Below are 21,099 nucleotides of genomic sequence, written 5' to 3'. Positions count from 1 at the left end.
TTTGATTTCACTATTTTTTTAATTTCTTCAAATCAAATTATTTTTCACTTGTAGATTAAAATATTTGAGTTATTATCTAAATTAATTTTCAATCATATATAAAAAATTGTCTATTGTATATTAATGCAATTATTATATAATGTTGGTAAAACCAAAACACCAAGCCTTAATTTACTCTTTATTTATTTTATTGCCTACCTCAACAAAATGCCAACTCCAAGTATTTCTTCATCATTCATCACATATGATCACCTTCACATTAGCATCACATCACCTTTCTAGAAACAATCAAGGCCCCAACTAATATTTAAACCTATAAACAAAAAAACCCACCAACAACAATTAATCATATCCCTCATCCTCACCTTTATATCTTACATTATCCAACCATTTCTTGTCCTTTTTTATTAAAGAGAAGAGAAAATAAAAATGGGTAATAACATAGGAGGTGGAAATAGTAAACATGCCAAAATAATGAAAATTAATGGAGAATTCTTCAAATTTAAATTACCATCAAAAGTTTTAGATGTAACAAAAGAATACCCAAACCATATTCTCTTAGATTCACAAGACTTTCTAAGGTTTAATCTTAGAGCAAAACCTCTTAACCCACAAGATGAACTTAAACCCAAAAAAATTTACCTTCTTCTTGAACTACCCGAGTTTCCTAATGATATTAATACTCAAAGTCCTCTTAGAAGGGTAAGATCAGGTGTGCTCATGTCTCCAATAACAAGAAGTGGAGATTTGATGATGAAGAAGGTGAATAGGAGATCAGTTTCTGATCTTACAATCATTACAAGATCAAAGACTGTAAGGTTTGCTGATGATGATAATGGTGGTGGGTCCCTTGGAGGTAGCCCTGTGGGTCCTACAAGGTTGAAGATTAGGTTACCTAAAGCTCAAGTTGAGAAAGTTATGGAGGAAAGTGGAAATGATGATGTTGAAGTTGCTAGGAAGATTGTTAGGCTTTGTTTGGAAGATAAAGCCGCCCTGAATGGTGGCATCACGGCGGCAGCTATGGTGGAGGAAAGGAAAAATGATGAAGTGGTTGAAGAAGAGAGACATTGTAGGGATGTTCATGGGAGGTGTAGTCCTTGCTATAATTACCATAGTAAGTATAAAAAATTAACATCTTAATATTACTTGTTTAATTTGTAATACAATATGTGTATTGTAAATTCGGATGTATATTTATAAGTTTAATCTTTTAATTTAGTTGATTTTTTGATGTGGTATCAGAGCTCAACATAATATCAATCAAACATTTAGGGTAATGATTGATTTAAGTTGCATCTAAATTAATTCATTTAGATGTTATTTTGTAGTAAAAATTCATAGTATATGATCATGTTAAAAGAAGTGTAAGAGATTGGGATGTGAATAATTAGGCGTAAATGTAATCATTTAGTATGGTTGATGGTAATTGGTAAGAGTGAATCAATCATGAGTTTGCGTAGAATTTGTGATTAACGTATAAAGTTTTGGTTAGTGAACTACTTAGATGAACGTATGATAATTAAGATTGTATGATGTAGTATTAATTATGTGGGTATTTTCTGTGAAGTGAAATTCTTGTAAATGTTTTGGTCAAAGTTTATACATGCTTATTTTCTGATTGTATGATACTTACTGTACATTTCTTTTTTCATTTGTTTTACAAACTTTATTATATTATTTATATTATTATGTTATAAAATAACTTATAAATTATTTTATTTATTTCTATTTTATTCATATTCACACTTTATTTTTACATTTTTATCATTATTAGTGCATAACAATAATACTTTGTTATCAGTAAATCATTTCTTTGATATTTGAGTCCAATTAAAATGGTGCAACTATTATATTAATATGATAATTGAGAAGAACTATATTTAAGCGTGTAATTTTTGTTTTGCTAGCAATTTGCATGAGATGGGTAATTTGCTCTTTTTAATACATTTTAAAGTCAACACTAAATTGATAGGTTAAACTATATTAGATGTCTAAAAAAAGTCTCTCAATTTTACAGAATTAGTTTTTTTTTCTTTTATTGAATTTGCTTTATTTTATTTTTATATTTGATTAATATTTTTTTTTAATTTTCATTTGTATATTTAACTTAAATTTTCATTTCATCTACATATTCTTCTACTTTTCGTGAAGATATATAATTTTATCACTTGTTATAAATATTTTTAATTTTTACCTTATTTATACTTAGGGTCATGTCTTTAGTTCACAGGGAAAGCACAAGAAATTCAAGAGGGAATATCTGTCAATTTTTTCATCTTAAATTCTTTAATGCTATGTTTGAAAACTATAATTTCATTTGGCTCAAATTTTTTGTTTGGCAAATCAAAAATTTTCAAATTTAGATTTGGATTAAATTCCACCATTGTTTTTAAAGTAATTATAGTTAACAATTTTAGAATGATTACCCAAACCTTGTCATTCTCAAATTCTTTATTTTTGATTTCATAATTAAAATCCATAATTTAAAATGAAATACTTATTCCTAAATACTACATAAGTTAAATTCATTTCATCTGATAGAATATATTACATATTATGAGAACCAAACTCGTAAGTATTTATCACATTGACTTTTGATACCTCTGGTCCTTCTTGTGAAGGGAGTACGGGTATGAATTGTTTGTCACATTCCCTCACCCAGACCTTACTTTTTAGCGGAATATTAGGTATGATGATGATGATGATAATAACAACTTTTGATATATATCATATTGAGTAACAAATATCACCAAACGCTTAAGCTAATGATTGAAGCCTCATACTATGTTACATACTTTATTATTATCAAACAAAACTTATTTTTATTGATCTTCTAATTTTGATATAATTCATATTGTCTATTCTTCCGAAATTTATTTTTAGTGAATTATAAGTCAACTATTAACAAAGCTTACTTTGGATGAATTGAATTTATTTTTACCAATATTATAAAGGATGACCATAATAATCAATAACCAATTCCAAAAGGAGTCAAAAAAGGTTTTCTTTTTCATTTTCACCGATAAAATTCGAAGTCAAAAAGATACTAATAATAATCATTTTATCATAGTCTATATATTATAATTTAAAATTAAAAAGACAGTATTAATTTTAGCTCCATCAAATATAATCTACTTTAATGAATTAATTAATTGCTCCACAATATCTTTAATTCATTTAAAAATAAAATAACTATTTGTGTTGCATAATGTATAATCAAAATTCAGAATTCAACATTCAAAATCACATAAAGTTATTATATTCGTAAGTCAAATTTATTAATTAATAGTTACTCTAGCTTGGTATTACTAGCTGAATGTAGTGTGGTGAGTTCATTAATTAATTAAATAAACTAAAAAGTCTTGGGGTTGACCTTATTTTTATATCACTAAAATATATGTTTAAAAAATGTAAAGTCTTATGTACAATACGTACAATAATTCTAAATTAGTTTGATTTTTTTTTCTATATATATTCTTTGTATTATTGGATACATGAAAATTAGTTGTTGGAGTGTTGTCCACATGATCAACGCAATGTATGATTTTGGTGCATGAGAAGTTATGGATCTTGCCATCAAATACTCGTAAGTTATAATATATAAGAGATTGTCTCACTGTGAGACCGTCTCATATAATAATTTACGTATTGTAAATTGCATGATATTCAATCAAAAGGAATGGGTTGTTTATCATCTTGAATACAATGAGTATATATCTAAGATTAAGCAGGGGCAGATTTATGTAGTTATAAACCTGGGGTAGCATTTACTATTCCTTATATTACTCCTTTTGTTCTTTAAAGAAGTTTTCACTTTTCATTTATATTCTTTTCATTTATATCACAAATTTTGAATAAAAATAACATTGTTGATCCTCACTTTAATATTTTAATAATGCTTATGGTCTTTATATATTTTCCACTAACTTTATAAAAATATTTTTTTATTACTTGTGGTCCCCATATTTTTCCACTAATTTTTTTTAATATTTTTTTTTAATATTTATGGTCCCCACTTTTCCTCCATCAAATTTATTATTCAATAAAATAATATCTTCACTATCTAAAAGATTCTTTTTTTAATTCCAGTGAACATTCCTTATGGAAACTTCATTAAGGAACGGAGGGAGTACAATTTAGCAACATCAATATTTTTATGTATAAAACCTAGGTAGTTATAAAAAAAAGTCATAATTTTATATTAATCAATAACTAATTTTAAATTTTGATGAGATATTGTACAAAAAAAAATACACAAAGTCTTAAATGAGACAGTTTCATAATGAGATTATTTTTATTGGATTTTTCATGTACATTTAGTGTGTTAAAATGATCACCTATAATTTTAAACTGGTCAATTGAAAAAATAAATTAATTATATATGTCATGGTACTATTTACTCAATTATTTTATATGTTTAATAATTTGCATCATATTACCATAATACCCCTTGACTTCTACAGTTGACCTTGACTTTTGGTCAATGGGTTTTCCATTTGATCTCCCATCCTCCCTAAATGGCCCATGGGCTCTTCACTTCCAGAATACCCTAACTTCCCTCTCAGGAAGTAACTACCTATTTGACCAAACTTCCCACTTACTCACAGTTGGCTGGTCATCCTTCTCTTAAGGCTGATAACTGTCAACTACCCTCTAGCCTTCATCACAGCCATCAGTTGCTACCCACTATCTCCATGATGGAAACTACCCTTCAGCAATAACCTCCTTCTTCACCACTATAAGTAGGGGTTACCAGCAAGAGGGGAAGATCATCTGAAATAGCATTCAAGAGAATTATTGCTTACATTATTCCCCTAGCCTTACAAAACTCTAGCATAAACCTTAGCAATCCCAATCTCACTTTTGCATTCATTCATTCATTAATCAGTCACTCATAAATTTCTGATCTACGTTCTAACTTGAGCGTCGGAGGGGTTTTCCGGAAGATAACCCCCCGGACAAGGCTAACGTGTTGTATTGCAGGAATTCAAGTCGCTTCCACTTATAAACCGTCTCACTTGATCACTCTTCCATCAACCTCCAGGTATTTTAAGTGTCTCTTGCACTTCATCGTTTCATCACAGAAACAGTTTGGCGCCGTCTGTGGGGATTTGAAACAAAAAGTCATGGCTCCTAAAAAGAATCCTACACAAACTGCAACAGTGCATAGCACAGATACAGACACTTCCGCTGGTCACGCTAACAATCAAGCCGTGACCCGTCGTGATCTGGACATGCTAGCACGAAATCTCACGGCCGCGTTCTCTGAACAACTTCGTGCCGTCATAAACAATACCCCTACTCAGCAACGAGTACTGGAAGATATGGCTGCACAGATAAAAAGCCTGGAGGAACGAATCGAGCCCCATCCTGAGATACCAAAATCCCATGAATCTCAAGAAGGGAACTCAAGGACCTCCCACTCCAGTAGACGCAATAAGAACAGGCGGGAAAGGTCCAAAACTTACCCACATCCTGGCAAGACAGATACACGAGATGGCGACTCCAAAACCGCCACTCCGGATGCTCGGACTTTCCTAGAGAGCAAAAAACGAAGGACGTCCGAGAGCGTCCAGTCCCTGGTAGATAAAAGGAGGGAGGAAAGAAAGAAGGCGGAACTCGCTGGATCTAGCCGCCCCCTCATTTCCGCCACCATGCCGCGGAATGAGGCCACCAAGAGTGTCCTCCCCGAAGAGCCCATATCATTAGTCTCTCCCCTGGCCATAGAGATACTGAATACTCCCAACCCCGGGAAAATAAAAGTGCCAAACATGGCTGCTTTCGATGGCACGTCATGCCCACAAGAGCACTTGACGGCATATAAAAATCTCATGCTGTTGTACACCACCAACTCATCGTTATGGTGTAAGTTCTTTCCAACTACTCTTACAGGAGTAGCTTTGACGTGGTACACCTCCCTTCCCGGGGGAAGCATCCACAATTTTGCCCAATTAGAGGGCAAATTCTTGGGCCATTTTGTAGCCTCAAAAAGGCAGGAGAAATCAAACTTCCACCTGCTTAGTGTCACTCAGTTGGAAGGGGAATCCATATCCTCTTATCTCAAGAAATTCCATGAGGCAGTGCTGGAAGTAACTGATTTGGAGGAATCAGTTGCGCTGAATGCCCTAATCAACGGAATGAAGGCTCAACGGCTGAAGTTCCAGTTGGTTGAAAGTCAAGTAAAAACGTATGCAGAGGCCATGAAACAATGCCAAAGCTACGTCACGGCCTCGGAGATATGTCAGGCCCATGACCCGAAACGGCGGAAATCCGAAAAGAAGGAAGCCGGGTCCTCTCTTCAATCCACACGACGCAGAGAGGAACATTCTCCGAGGGAGAGGAATTACATGCCGCGTCGTCCTGGGCCACCATCTGATATGGGACCTCCACGGGCCAGACAGGTATATGTTGCAGGAGGAGAGACCAGGACGCGGAATCTGGGGGACGGAGGCAACGACCCAATGTTCAATCGAAACAGGAGGGACATTTTCTTTGCTGTTCGAGGTCAATTACCGGCTCCACCTCCTGTCACCACCCCCTCTGATAGGCGCAACTATAATCTGTGGTGTGACTACCACAAAGAGCACGGCCACACTCTGGCACAATGCCGCGAACTAAAACGCATCCTGCATCAGTTGGCTGATGAAGGGAAATTGTCCGGATTCCTCAACCGGAGGGATTATAATACGGGAAGAGAAGGGGAAAGGAGGCCGTGGCAACAAAAACGCAGATCCCCAAAGAGGAACGAAGCCCGACATGAAAGTTCCGACACTCAAGGAACTATCAACATGATTTTTGGGGGATACACTGAGGAATATCCCACCATCCGGGCTGCAAAGAACAGTGTCCACACTTTGCTGAAGGGGCCTCCCAAAGCCTCATCTAAGGGACCGGTCATGAAGTTCGATGCCACGACCTCTCAACCGCTGCAACAACCTCATACCGACCCTCTAGTGGTCACTCTTAAAATCGGCCAAATGAAGGTCAGACGGGTGCTGGTAGATACGGGAAGCACGGCCGATCTTATCACAATGGAGTGCTTGAGACAAATGAAGTTCGAGGAAAAGCACTTGCAACCCCTAGACAAACCCCTGATTGGGTTTGGAGGAAGTCAGGTCATCCCGTTGGGCACAATCATTCTCCCCGTACGGGTAGGGGAGAAAAATGAAAGCCGTACCATGCCCATACGGTTCACAGTGGTAGATCTCAACTTTCCCTACAATGCCATCATGGGGCTCCCACTCATTAACAAGATCAAGGCAGCCATCTTTCCCCATCAACTCCTGCTGCAATTCGAAACAGATAACGGGCAAGTGGGCATTCTGAAAGGAGACCAGGTGACGGCTCGCCAATGCCTCGTCAACACCCTAAAGCACAGGCCTTCCGAGACACCTGCAAAGAGAAAGAGGGAAGACAAGGTCCCAGCTGTCATGAGCGTGTACAGGGAAAATCCCAACACGCATGAAAGGCCCCGCCCCATAGAACGATATGAGGAAGTGAACATGTTCGAGGGGAAACAAATCAAGATAGGGAAAGATCTTCCTGACACGGTCAAGCAGGACATAGTGGCCACCATTGCTGAATTCCGCGACGTCTTTGCTTTTTGCACGGAAGAAATGCCTGGTATCCCTACCAGTGTCGCGTGTCATAAACTTGACATCAAACCAGGCTATAAACCCGTAAAACAAAAGCTGCGACATCAAGGAAAAGAGCGGACTGAGGCCGCCAAGGAAGAAGTTGAGAAGTTGCTGAAAGCCGGATTTATCAAAGAGTGCCGATACTCAGAGTGGCTATCCAACGTCGTTCTGGTAAAAAAACCAAATGGCAAATGGAGGATGTGTGTCGACTTCACAGACCTGAATAAGGCATGCCCCAAAGACGATTATCCACTTCCAAAGATAGATCGTCTGGTCGACTCCACAGCAGGCCATGCATTATTAAGCTTCATGGATGCCAACGCCGGCTATCATCAGATCCCATTGGCCACCGAAGATCAACCGCACACGGCCTTCATTACTAGCACGGGGGTCTATTGCTACAAGGTCATGCCCTTCGGATTAAAAAACGCGGGAGCAACTTATCAGAGGATGGTCAACAAGGTCTTCCAATCTCAGATTGGACGAAATTTAGAAGTATATGTGGATGATATGATCACAAAGAGCAAACAAGCAGGTCAGCATGCCGCGGACTTACGAGAAACCTTCCTTACCTTGCAAAAACACCAGATGAAACTCAATCCCGACAAGTGCGTGTTTGGAGTTACCGGAGGAAAGTGCCTCGGCTTTCTGGTAGACGAGCGGGGCATTGAAGCAAATCCCGATAAGATCCGGGCCATACAGAACATGAGATCCCCCACCTCAGTAAAAGAAGTACAAAAGCTCACGGGGTGCATAGCCGCTCTCGGAAGATTCCTTTCCAAGTCTGCGGATAAATGTTCCCCCTTCTTTAAGACAATAAAACAACAGAAGTTTGAATGGACAGCAGAGGCAGAAGAGTCCTTTCGCCAACTCAAGGAGCACCTGTCCACATTGCCGAAACTAGTTTCTCCCATCAAAGGGGAGAAACTAGTCCTATATGTTTCTGTATCTGAGTACTCGTTATCCGGTGTACTGGTTGCGGAAAGGGAAAAGAAACAGCTCCCCATATACTACGTGAGTCATGCATTCCGCGGCTCGGAGGGAAACTACGGTGAAGTTGAGAAAGTCATATTCGCAATCGTGATGGCAAGCAGAAAATTGAAGCCCTACTTCCAATCCCACCAGATCATCATTCGGACTGATCAACCCTTGAAAAAGATATTGGAAGGAAAAAACAAGTCAAGCCGCGTCACAGATTGGGCAAACCAGCTGGCGGATTTCGGCATCGAATATGAGCCTCGAACAGCAATCAAAGCCCAAGCTCTGGCTGATTTCATTGCTGAAAGTACCTTCCCCTGTCATCCTGAACCCAGTCAGGAGTGGAAGTTGTATGTGGATGGGTCCTCAACACAATCAGCTAGTGGAGCTGGACTCCTCATCATGTCTTCCGCAGGGGTCCGTATGGAAAGGGCAGTCAGGTTCGAGTTCGCAGCATCTAACAACGAGGCCGAATATGAAGCATTATTGATGGGATTGAGAATTTGCTACGAATCGGGAGCCAAAAACTTGTCCGCCTTCTCTGACTCCCAATTGATCGTGGGACAAGTCAACGGGGAATTCGAAGCTAAGGATGATAGCATGAAGATGTATTTGCAGCAGGTAAAAGAATTTGTTCAAAAATTCGACAAGTTCACATTGGACCACATTCCAAGATCCCAGAATGCCCAAGCTGATTCCCTAGCAAAGCTGGCCAGCTCAGCAGAGACATCCGCGGCTCGAGACATTATCTGGGAAGTACTTCCTAACCTCAGCATCAACTTCATGGTCAACACCATCGACAGATCAGATACATGGATGGAGCCGTACATTGAATATTTGCGAAATCAGACGCTTCCCCAAGATAAAAGCCAGGCCAATATGCTCCAGAAGAAAGCAAGATGGTTCGAATTCCACGAAGGAACGCTCTACAAGAAGTCGTACACACACCCCCTCCTGAAATGTGTATCCCCTGAAGAAGGAAACTATATCCTTCGCGAAATACATGAAGGAGGATGCGGTGTACATCAGGGAGTGCGAACTGTCATCGGGAAAGTCCTGAGAAGCGGATACTATTGGCCCTCACTCCGAGAAGACGCGGAGTACTTGATCAAGAGATGTCCTGAATGCCAATACCACTCCAAGATAGGAAGGAAGCCGTCTAATTACTTGACTGCCATACAAGCCGTTTTGCCTTTCGACAAATGGGGCATGGATCTTCTTGGTCCCTTCCCTCCGGCAAAAGGGCAACGCAAATTCATCATTGTGGCCATTGATTACTTTACAAAGTACGTAGAAGCAGAAGCCCTTAGCTCAATCACGGACAAACAAGTTTGTCAATTTATATGGCGGAATATCATCACAAGGTACGGCATTCCTCGGGTGATCATAACAGATAATGGAAGGCAGTTTGTCAGCAAGAACACCATCGAGTATTGCGACAAGTTTAACATCCAGATCAGATTCAGCTCGGTGTCCAGGCCACAAACCAATGGTCAAGTAGAGTCCGCAAACAAAGAAATCCTGAACGGCATTAAAAAGAAGATAGAGGGGGTTAAAGGCAATTGGGATGAAGAACTACCAGGCATCTTATGGGCAAGTCGAACAACCGTTAAAGAAGCAACGGGGCATACACCTTTCTCTTTAGTATATGGATCTGAAGCCGTGCTCCCCGTTGAAATAGGCGTACCCTCCACAAGGGTCACCTACTACTCACACGACGAAAATGAGGAAGGAAAAAGAGTAAACTTAGATCTGCTGCCAGAGACAAGAGGAAACGCAATGCTGAGATCAATAGCACAAAAACAGAAGATGATCCGTAGCTTCAATCACCATGTCAAGACCAGACATATTCAAATTGGCGATTTCGTCCTCCGGAAGGTCGAAGCTACGGGAAAGAAAGCGGAAAAGGGAAAGTTAGGGGCCAACTGGGACGGACCTTTCAAAGTCACCCACGTCATCAAACCAGGAACCTTTGAGCTAGAAGACATAAAAGGGAAAAAGCTACCACGGCCATGGAATGGAGACCATTTGAAAAAATTCTTCATTTAATAAAATTTGCAAGGGGCAAACAGTAAGCGACCGCATAAATAGTCTTATCAACATCAGTCCGCGACTACAATCGATCCGCAACATAGTTGCGTTGTAATTCAAAATTATTTCAATCACTTGTATCCTTATCAATCATTAATAAACAGGTTTCATTTTCAGAATATCCGGCTCTTATGTTTGCAAATCTTATTAAATCAGTAACATCGACAAGTCGGACCCCCAGATAGGGGTTCCTAAGTTCGAAAATGACTTTGATGTTTCCTAACCGGAACATCGATAAGTCGGACCCACAGATTGGGGTTCCTAAGTTCGAAAATCTGAGATGTTTCCTAACTGGAACATCGATAAGTCGGACCCCCAGATAGGGGTTCCTAAGTTCGAAAATCTGAGATGTTTCCTAACTGGAACATCGATAAGTCGGACCCCCAGATAGGGGTCCCTAAGTTCGAAAATCTAAGATACTTCCTAACCGGAACATCGATAAGTCGGACCCCTAGATTGGGGTCCCTAAGCTCAAAATCTATGATGATTCCCAACCGGGACATCGATAAGTCGGACCCCCAGTTGGGGTCCCTGAATTCGAAAATTCAAAGTTTCCTGCAATGATGTTTCCCATCCGGGTCATTGATAAGTCGGACCCCTAGTTTGGGGGTCCCTTAGTTCAAAAAAAAAAATATATCCAAAGTCTTTTAATGATGTTTTCCAGCCGGGACTTCGACAAGTCGGACCCCCAAACTGGGGTTTAAGGGCAGAATATTCTAAGTACAATTCTCATTGATGTCGCCTGTAAATGACAAAGCAATATTCCGCGGCCTTAAGAAAGAGAAGCCACGGCTCAACAAAAAGGGCGCACGACAAAATAATATTCCGCGGCCTCAAGAGAAGCCACGGCTCAGCAAACAATAACAGGAATACCATGAATAAACTTCGAATGGAAATATATACAAATATTCAAAACATAGTTGAATGTTTACAAAAATCAAAGTTAATAGAATACAGATTACACATCATCAAAAAAGGCCTCGACTTCTTCACCCGGCGGCGGAGGAGATTCGATTCTTCCCTCTTCGAGACTGGGGGTGAAGCTAACATAATCTTCAACATTGAACGGCTCCACCCCGATCTCAGACAACTCCCGGGACAAGCTCTGGAGGTTCCGGCCTTCGTCAATAATAAGATTCGATAAATCAAGGCATAGAACCTCCAGATTGGAGAGCGTCAAGTTCTCTGGGACATCTGACGCCGGAGGAGAAGAGAGAGTCAGCTGCTCCAAGTCGAGACATAAAGCCTCCCTCTCAGCCTCGGCATTTATCTTTTCAGACCAGGCTCTCTTCTCAGCCGCATCCCAGACCGTGTCGACCAGTACCGCCGACTCCCCGTCCAAGACAGGAGCAAGGTTGGACAAAGCTTCACTCCCCTTTTGTTCAGCAGTTTGCTGAAGGGAAGTAAAATCCATGCCCAACTCTGCGGCAGCCAGACGATACTTCTCGTCACTGATCATGGTTCCAGCCTTCACCATCTCAGCCGTCAGATCTCCGAGAAACTTCGACGCTTCCGGCTCATCCGAGAGAAGCCAGTCCCTAGCTATCCGGGCCTTCCTGGTTAGGCACAATTTATATACTTTGGCCGCGGATAGAATCATCTCGAAGTGGGAAGAATCGGCCGACACTTGCTGCATTAATTGCTGGTTTTGATGAACGAGCTTGGCGTGAGTATCCATCAGCAAGCCGACTTCATGGCTGATGCTCGCGGACCTGGTGGAAGCAGCATCCAAGTTCTCGACAGTCTGATCCAGCTGCTTCCTCGCCCTTTCCCGCCATTGTTCGGTTCGGACCAAGCGCTCTTTCAGCTCAGAACACTTGGCCAGTTTTTCTTTGAGGCTCGGCAGGTCCTCCCGCAGTTTTGATAATTCTTCATTTAACTCTTCACAGCGGGAGGTAAGGGCGGCCATGGTTTCCTGGTCCGCGGCACTTTGACGGTTGGCGTCGAGTTCAAAAGCCAACCGTATGAACGCCTGCAAAGGAACAAATATTAGAGAAATCCGGAAGCAACAAATAAATCACAATACTGAGTTCAAAAGTTATTACCTCCGCCGCCGAAGCTTGTGCTTGACGCACCCTGTCACGGGGGGGCATAGATTCCAGAAGGTTGACGTCCACTTTGCTGATTAAGTTGGACGTCGCCCTGTTGAAGCGAACCACTAAGCCCTTATGCCCCAACTCCGAGAAGGGTGTGTCCTGTCGAAAAGGGGAAACCTCCCGACGACGGTAAACCTCGGTATATTGTGAGGAAGGAGCCGCGGAAGATTCCCCCATTTTCTCCTTCCCCTTATTTGAAGATGGTCGTGGAGAATCCTGGGGGGCGATATCTCCTCTTCAATCGGCCTTATTTGGAGTGGCCTGGCAGTAGGGATCGTGCCCACGGAGGGCCTCTTTGCCGACTTCTCCTTGTGGGAAGAAGAATCCCGCTTCCTCTTCTTCTTCCCACTCTTTTTTGCCGCACCCCTTGTCTGAGGAGGAACCACCCTCTCAGATTCATCGGGGATATGAACCTGCTTTCTCTCTTCGAGAAGTCGGAGAGCCTCTTGCTCCGAGGGCACGTCCTCCAGACCCTTCTCCATGGTTGCCGAGTCCTACAAAAGAAGAAGTTAGGAAGAATCAACAAAAATCTTTTTCAGCAGAACTTCGTATAGAGATATACCTTTGGAGGAAGGGGAAGAGGCTTATCCTCGGGCCGCTGGATGGCCCCTGCAGCAAGTCTCAGAACGCTGAATTTCTTCATTAGTTCAGGACTCTTGGCTCGAAGATTTTGCTTGGCTATCCCTGTAGAAACATGAGTTAGCAACAGTCAAACGTACTATAGAAAAGGAAAAGAAGAAACTCGGCAACTCTTACTCCGATCGATAGCCAAGCTAATGCCGAAGGCTGAGAGGAGGTTCTCATTCTCCAGCTCAGGACGACCAGGAATCCAATTAAGTTGGACGTTCATTGGTTTCCTTCCCAATTGAACGTCCATCTTGGCGTATTCTATGATCACCGCATCACTAAAGGAACATTGCGGGATCCCATTATTAAAACCCGAGAGATTGGGTTTGATGTCAAAAGAGGTCTTGATATTCCACCCCTCTGAGTTGTATAAGTATGCGAATTTTGTCCTATACCCCTTCTGGTTGTCGGGGAGGTCTTGGACTATCTTCAGTCCTCGACGGTGTGTGAATGTAATCCAGCCACAGCCGTATGATTGGGAATTACATAGGCGGGCTCTGAATATATATCTAAAGGCTGTGAGTGTTGGTGGCACGGCCAAAACTTTACACAAAATCAAAAAGGCCACCATACAACCCCAGGCGTTCGGGTATAATTCGGGCACTGAGACGTTCAAAAACTCTAACACCTCTCTAAAAAATGGGTGAAGAGGAAATCTAAGCCCTAATTCAAAAGAAGGGAAGTATACGGCTATACAGTGTGGGGGAGGAAACCTAACGGTGTCATAATTCCCCGGGGTAATGATGTTTATGTTATCTTTTAAACCCCATTTTTGAGAGATGGCCTCCCGACGGTTGTCTAGATCTCTCTTAGTCTGTAAGTCAATAAAGTAATTTAGAGGCCCGCCATCTGGAATGTAGAATGGAGGAGGAGCTGGCGCCGCACTCTCTCTTCCTGAAGACTCGGCTGATCCTTCAAGGTTTTCCATATCTACATACAATAACCCTTCTAGGTCAGGATTTATTCGCGGCAAGTAATTCGGAAAGAAAGCAATGCTCACTTCCCAAGGAGCAGTTTTCATAATCTCCGGAGGGTATATAGGGGATACGGACGACTCATCCCTAACTTTTATTGGTTCATAATGGGGGGTAATTCTCACTGAACTACTTTCATCCGAGTCATTCATAGGTAACCCCTTTTTATTAAGACGCCTACGTACTATCAGAGGAGTTTCCGGCAAGTTAGTAGGGTTGGTGTCTGAGTTAGTAGTCGCGACATCCATGTTAATAATAAAGTAAAAGTTGAAACTTGTAAAGAATGGAGATTAAATTTATAAACAAATTCAAAGTTCTAGGCTAGCATTCATGAACAGATTGAAGATATTCAAGAAATTCAAGAACAGCTTGAAGAACAACTTGAAGAAATTCGAAAAATCTGGAAAAGTTTGAATACCTTAAGAAATAAGTTGAAGATTTGTCAGAAACTTGATGAAGATCTGTCAGAAACCTTGAAGATCTTCGAAGAACTTGTCAGAAGTTTGAAGAAAGGATGAAGATTGTCAGAGCGTCTCTCTCTATTTTCTCTTTCTTGCAATTTGAAGATTTGAGGAAGTTAATGAAGGTTAGGTGAGATGGAACTATTCCAACTACCCTATTTATAACAGTAATAAATGCTTCACTTGGGGTCTGAACAGTTGAAAGAAGTTGGAATTCCAAATGAAAGCTGGGAAGTCGATAAGTCGGACTCCCAATAAGGGGAAGCCAACAGATTTTTTCTTAAGTGTTTAATAATGTCCGTGAAGTCTATTAGTCGGACCCTAATTGAAGGGGTAATTTTGCAAAATTTTCTAAGTGTTAAATCCTTGAAATTAGCCGGGAGGTCGAAAAGTCGGACCCTCAATTAGAGAGCAACATCATAAATTTGTTTTATCAAACCATCCAGCCGGAGAATCGATAAGTCGGACTCCCAGGGAAGGGTAGAATATAGCTAATTATTCTAAGTCCTTCAGACAATGTCCGGAGGGTCGATAAGTCGGACCCTAAATTGAATCTCCTGAAAGGGAAATCATTTGAAGAATGGTCACACATTCAGCTGTCCGACTTATGGACACGATAAATGAGATGATGGAAGGAAACATGAATTTCTTAAGAAAAAAGGATTTCCGCATGATCGATAAGTCGGACCCCCAAATAACCCTGGTCCAAGTTTGAAAATTCTAAGTATAAATCCCCTCCTGTGTGTCCGTGGGATCGAAGATGCGGCTTTTGGGGCTCATTCTGCAGGTTATGGAATAAATGGGGTTGTATTGCTGAAGTCCTAAACATCTTTTCACAAGTACCAGGGATATCCGTATGGTCGATAAGTCGGACCCCCAGGCGGTCCTCCTCTTTCTCAAAATTTTCTAAGTGTCATAAAGGGATTCTCGTGTTAAACCGGCGGGTGAAGACGTGAACTATTAGTACGCGGCATGGTTTAAACAGGTAATAATGTCTTGGTAAGAATACCATGCCGCGTCATTAATTGGGGTTTGATTCATAAATATCCCTGGCGTATCGCACCATCAGTTCAAGACAAATAGATAATCTCATCCGTACGATAGATAAGTCGGACCCTCCTAATGTGCTATTTTGTTAAAAATATTCTAAGTATGTGAGTATTTCCGTGATACCAACAAAGCAGAAGCCTGGACCGTGGCTCTAATCATCCTACGGCATAATACAAGCCGCGGTCTCTTGTTCATAATGCGATGGGGTGTCACAGGCTCATTGTGTTGACCGCTAAGTCGATAAGTCGGACCCCCCCTTTTGAGGTCAAAAGACGAAGATCTTTCAAGTGTGCAGCTTGTCCGCAGGGTCGACAAGTCGGACCCCCCTGTTGGCCAAGATGTGAAAAAAAAAATTTTTAAGTATAAAACTTGTTGTAGGTGATGTCACGGAACGCGTTGAAGGGGAGGACGCGGATCCGCACCCTCTCTATGATTCTGCTGCCGCCTCACATAAAGGAGCGGGGCTATTCCGCGGCATGCTTTAAAGCCGCGGCCTTGTTTGCTTTCTTGACTCGGATTTGTTGCGTCTTTTACATAGCTAATTTAAAAAGGCCGTATCTCTTTCGTTATGGCTCGGAATTTGGCATATGAACAGTCGATTCAAAGCTTTCGAGCTCAACTTTCATGATTCATCAAAAATTCGACAGATTGGGCGTGTGTTCATCCTCATGGGGCTTTTGCATGTTCTTTATGATCGTATCCCTTCACCAAATCAATTATGGTGGGTGCATATTTATCCGCATAAAGGAAGATATTTCAGGTCGTTGGGACTCTTCCCTCACATCATCCTTCATGCGTGGGGCTAAATGTCATGGTACTATTTACTCAATTATTTTATATGTTTAATAATTTGCATCATATTACCATAATACTCCTTGACTTCTACAGTTGACCTTGACTTTTGGTCAATGGGTTTTCCATTTGATCTCCCATCCTCCCTAAATGGCCCATGGGCTCTTCACTTCCAGAATACCCTAACTTCCCTCTCAGGAAGTAACTACCTATTTGACCAAACTTCCCACTTACTCACAGTTGGCTGGTCATCCTTCTCTTAAGGCTGATAACTGCCAACTACCCTCTAGCCTTCATCACAGCCATCAGTTGCTACCCACTATCTCCATGATGGCAACTACCCTTCAGCAATAACCTCCTTCTTCACCACTATAAGTAGGGGTTACCAGCAAGAGGGGAAGATCATCTGAAATAGCATTCAAGAGCATTATTGCTTACATTATTCCCCTAGCCTTACAAAACTCTAGCATAAACCTTAGCAATCCCAATCTCACTTTTGCATTCATTCATTCATTAATCAGTCACTCATAAATTTCTGATCTACGTTCTAACTTGAGCGTCGGAGGGGTTTTCCGGGAGATCACCCCCCGGACAAGGCTAACGTGTTGTATTGCAGGAATTCAAGTCGCTTCCACTTATAAACCGTCTCACTTGATCACTCTTCCATCAACCTCCAGGTATTTTAAGTGTCTCTTGCACTTCATCGTTTCATCACAGAAACAATATAAATCCGTTTTAAGATGAGACGGTTACTAGACGAGGTAAATAACTATTAACTTTTTAAATAATTTTACCATTAACTAATATTTACTTTTTCGTACAAGGCTACCGGTCATGGTTAAGACTTCAATGAATTTCACAATCATAAACCAAACATGAATTATAAGCTAAAGAATAGGTATCACCACATTGGGCTTTTATAATGCCTATGTATGGGTCATTAGACCATTCTTTTATCAGTTATTTTTATGAGCACAAATCGTCATATGAGATAGTCTTATTAAGAGACACGTCTTAATTATGGGCTAAATAACCTATCTTATACACATAATGAGAATATAGACTTTTTATTTGAGTTTTTCTCATTGAAAGATGGTCTCTTGGAAGAGTAGCTCGCCAACAAGTCTTGTAGTATATGCCATTATAAGAATTTTAGTTTTACATGTACGAATATTAATTGCATTATTCAAAATAACTAAATACATCAAATTAGAAAACTTGTTTGACATACCTAATTGTTTGGCAGATGGGTATTGATTTTTAGTTGGCTTGTTTGAGTGTTGACTATTTATGTTAACTTTTAAACTGATTGAATAAGTTATGTATTTAAAAAGATGTTTGGTAAAATTAAGTATTGGTCGTTAATTGTTTATTAAAAAAAATGCTCTTAAGCCAATGAAAAAAGTCAATCAAAACAATTTTTTTGAAAAATCATCTATCAAACAATATTTTATAACTTTTTAACTAATTAAAAATCATAAATTAGCGTTTTAATTGGAGGATTTCTCTTTCATCTTCGTGATAAGAGTTCGATCTTCAAAAAAAAAATATATTCACTTGTTCTCATTCTATAAAAATTCTATAAAAAATGGTTGATTAGTTCTTAGTCTCATACTTTTTGTATGAGATTGGCCCGATAATCTAGCCCGTTTTTACTGTATGCAGTTAGATAATACCGTGCGTCTAACAATTTTATAGAAATTGTAGGGTTTGAATCTTCTAACACATCATACATTAGCAATTGTTCATGATATTTCGATTACAATGGCTAATGACATCAATGAGTATATAATTATTTTCCAAAACATCAATGAATTATCAAATTTAATGAGGAAACACGCAACATAATTTTCTTTTAGCGAAATATATTTAGCGATATTTAATTTAAATATCGTTACATCAAATTTCTAATAATATATATAGGATTTAGTGACATTTATTAGACCATTTAGCAGCATAATTAAAAATCATACTAAAGTCTTTTGCGAGATAGGATCAAGTTACATTTGTCATAAATGTCACTATAGACTATAGTAATAATTACATATGCCACCAAAGACCAAATAAAGCGTCGCTAAATTACTTTATAGTGAAACTTAAAATAAAAACTAATAATTATTACACTAAAAATATAAATTATTGGCATTTTTTTAATACCACTAAATCTAATGTTGCGAAAAAATTTTGTTGTAGTGAAAATCATCAATTTTCATATATCATATCTTCTATAGAGAATATTTCAAACATTTTATAAATTAAAAAGATAAAAATTTGATTTTTATTGAAGCATTCCCATAAATGCAAGCCTTCAATACTAACATCATCGAGTCTCATTATTAATTACGTATTTAAAAATAGATAAATACAGTTAAAGTTGAGTTTAACTATCACTAAAAAGAACCATTATACCAACTAATAAAAATAGTCGAAAATCAGTCTGTATAGGCTTACACCGACTGATATCTGACTATTAAACACACCAGAACTCATTAACATCTAAATAATAATAATAATAATAGTAACTAATTTAAAAACATTTAGGCTTTAGTCTGCTTAAGCCATAACCTGATCAAATTGTATTAAAAAAAAAATAATAACTTGATTGATTCAGCATATGTATATCATGGATTCGCCTTAGCCATTCCCAATAGATTTATGAGTATTAGACAAAAGATTACCTTGAGAATCATAATCAATTTTCCCTGAAAATTCAAGTGGTTTACACTTTTCTCCTAAAAAAATAGTCTTCTTCCAAAGAACATTCTCTTCCACAAAATCATCATCATTAACAACAAAATGATTATGATTATTATCATAATTAGCTCCATTATTATTATATTTATAACCATAATCATCTTCATCTTCATCTTCATCTTCAACAAATTGTTTTCTCCATAAATTACTCATCTTCAACAAAGCCTTATTACTTATAGAAGGTTTTTTCTTAATAAATAGTTTTTTATTATGAGTTTTATGAGATGTACATAAAAATATTATTAGGGAAAATAAGCTCATGATTGCCAAAAATGTGACAATTACATAAATTGTTGGGGTTTGATGGCGTGGAAGAGATAATACTATTGGTAAAAGTCTTGCCATGGCTAACAAAAATGGATTGTATTGTGAATTTATGAGAGTTTTTTTTTTATGATAAGGGTTTTCTGAGCTATTTATATGTTATCAAACGAGCAGTTATTATACGAAATTATTTAAAGACAACCCATATAAATCAGCCTATGTATTGTAAAAAGATAAAATAAGAAAATAAAAAATAAAAATATTGATTTTGTAAAACAAAAGACGTACTATAATAACTATACATAACCGATTTACTAAAAAGTAGGAGCACATTCATTTGTAAATCTTTAATGAATCGTAGAAAAAATTGACAATATTTATTTTGTAAATTAAGTGATGCTGATTTGATAAAAAATAGTTTTGTGTCAAAAAGAATGTAAAATAGTAAAACAAAAATATTCGTAAATTTTCGTAAAATTATTTGCAATTCTTATAACCAATTTATATAATATTGTTTTTCAGAGTTATTTATTTTTACTATTTAAAAAAAATATTAGGGATATGGCGGAGCTTTATCCATGTCTTAGAGTAAATCTCTTTGCTTACATATTATTTCTTTACTCGTTTTTTCATAGTTATTTTTATTTTTATTTTATTTATATGTGTTGTATTTATTTCTATTTTTTTAGATTAAGAGTCAAGCCTGTATACTAAGATGTAAACTGGCGGATTTAGTTTTACTCACTCCTTTTCATTGCATAGATCTTTTATTATGAGGATCAATCTCGAGCCAGGAGACTCTTTGGTCGCATCTTCCTTTATGGATGTGTGTTACCGTTTTCTTTTCCTTCTCAGGCCTGGATCATAGTTTTCTATGGATGAAGTACACTAGATACGATGATGATATAGTTTTTTAGTTTACATTTTAAAGTATTAATTTTTTTCAGTTATAAAAATTGTATTAAATAATTTATTTTGTATGAAACTGTCTCATTCGCAATTATGACTATTTAAAACTTATTGTGGGCTTCCAGGTTTCAGTTAAAAAAAAAAAAGAAAAACTTAATGTGGGCCGTATTTGGGCCTTGGAACAAATCTCAGGCTTAAAGTATTCAAGCCTTGACCGAACCATGCGGATGAAGTATTTATAAAATTTATTATACTCATAGCAATTTTTATATGCCTAATTTAGAATTTAATATGTCTATTTAAATGAGCAAGTGATGTATTTGATATATAGATTTTAAAAAATTAACATTTAATTTTTACTTTCAAAAAACAATGTATTTAATACTTGCATTATTCTTTAAAATTATATTTTTATATACATCATATCAATAAATTGTTAAATACGTATATTACATGAATTTCTATT

General features: G+C 38.5%; 2 protein-coding genes across 2 annotated transcripts; both read left to right on the top strand.

The window, feature by feature from the left end:
• The first annotated feature begins 313 nt into the window (after positions 1-313).
• LOC130804144 (uncharacterized protein At1g66480) lies at positions 314-1,776 on the top strand. Its single transcript, XM_057668480.1, has one exon. The coding sequence runs from the start codon at positions 430-432 to the stop codon at positions 1,138-1,140; it is 711 nt and encodes a 236-aa protein (XP_057524463.1). The 5' UTR covers positions 314-429; the 3' UTR covers positions 1,141-1,776.
• Positions 1,777-5,234: 3,458 nt separating this feature from the next.
• On the top strand, positions 5,235-11,029 carry LOC130803837 (uncharacterized). The gene is made up of 9 exons (XM_057668037.1): positions 5,235-5,865; positions 5,983-6,089; positions 6,159-6,527; positions 6,636-7,555; positions 7,637-8,042; positions 8,160-8,837; positions 8,955-10,313; positions 10,811-10,861; positions 10,946-11,029. Exons 1-9 carry the CDS (start codon positions 5,235-5,237, stop codon positions 11,027-11,029), a joined length of 4,605 nt encoding a protein of 1,534 aa, XP_057524020.1.
• Positions 11,030-21,099: the final 10,070 nt, after the last annotated feature.

The sequence above is a fragment of the Amaranthus tricolor genome, chromosome 17, assembly GCF_026212465.1.
Source record: "Amaranthus tricolor cultivar Red isolate AtriRed21 chromosome 17, ASM2621246v1, whole genome shotgun sequence".
NCBI lineage: Eukaryota > Viridiplantae > Streptophyta > Magnoliopsida > Caryophyllales > Amaranthaceae > Amaranthus > Amaranthus tricolor.
Note: the sequence above shows the minus strand (reverse complement) of the source record. Positions and strands in the feature narration are given on the sequence as shown.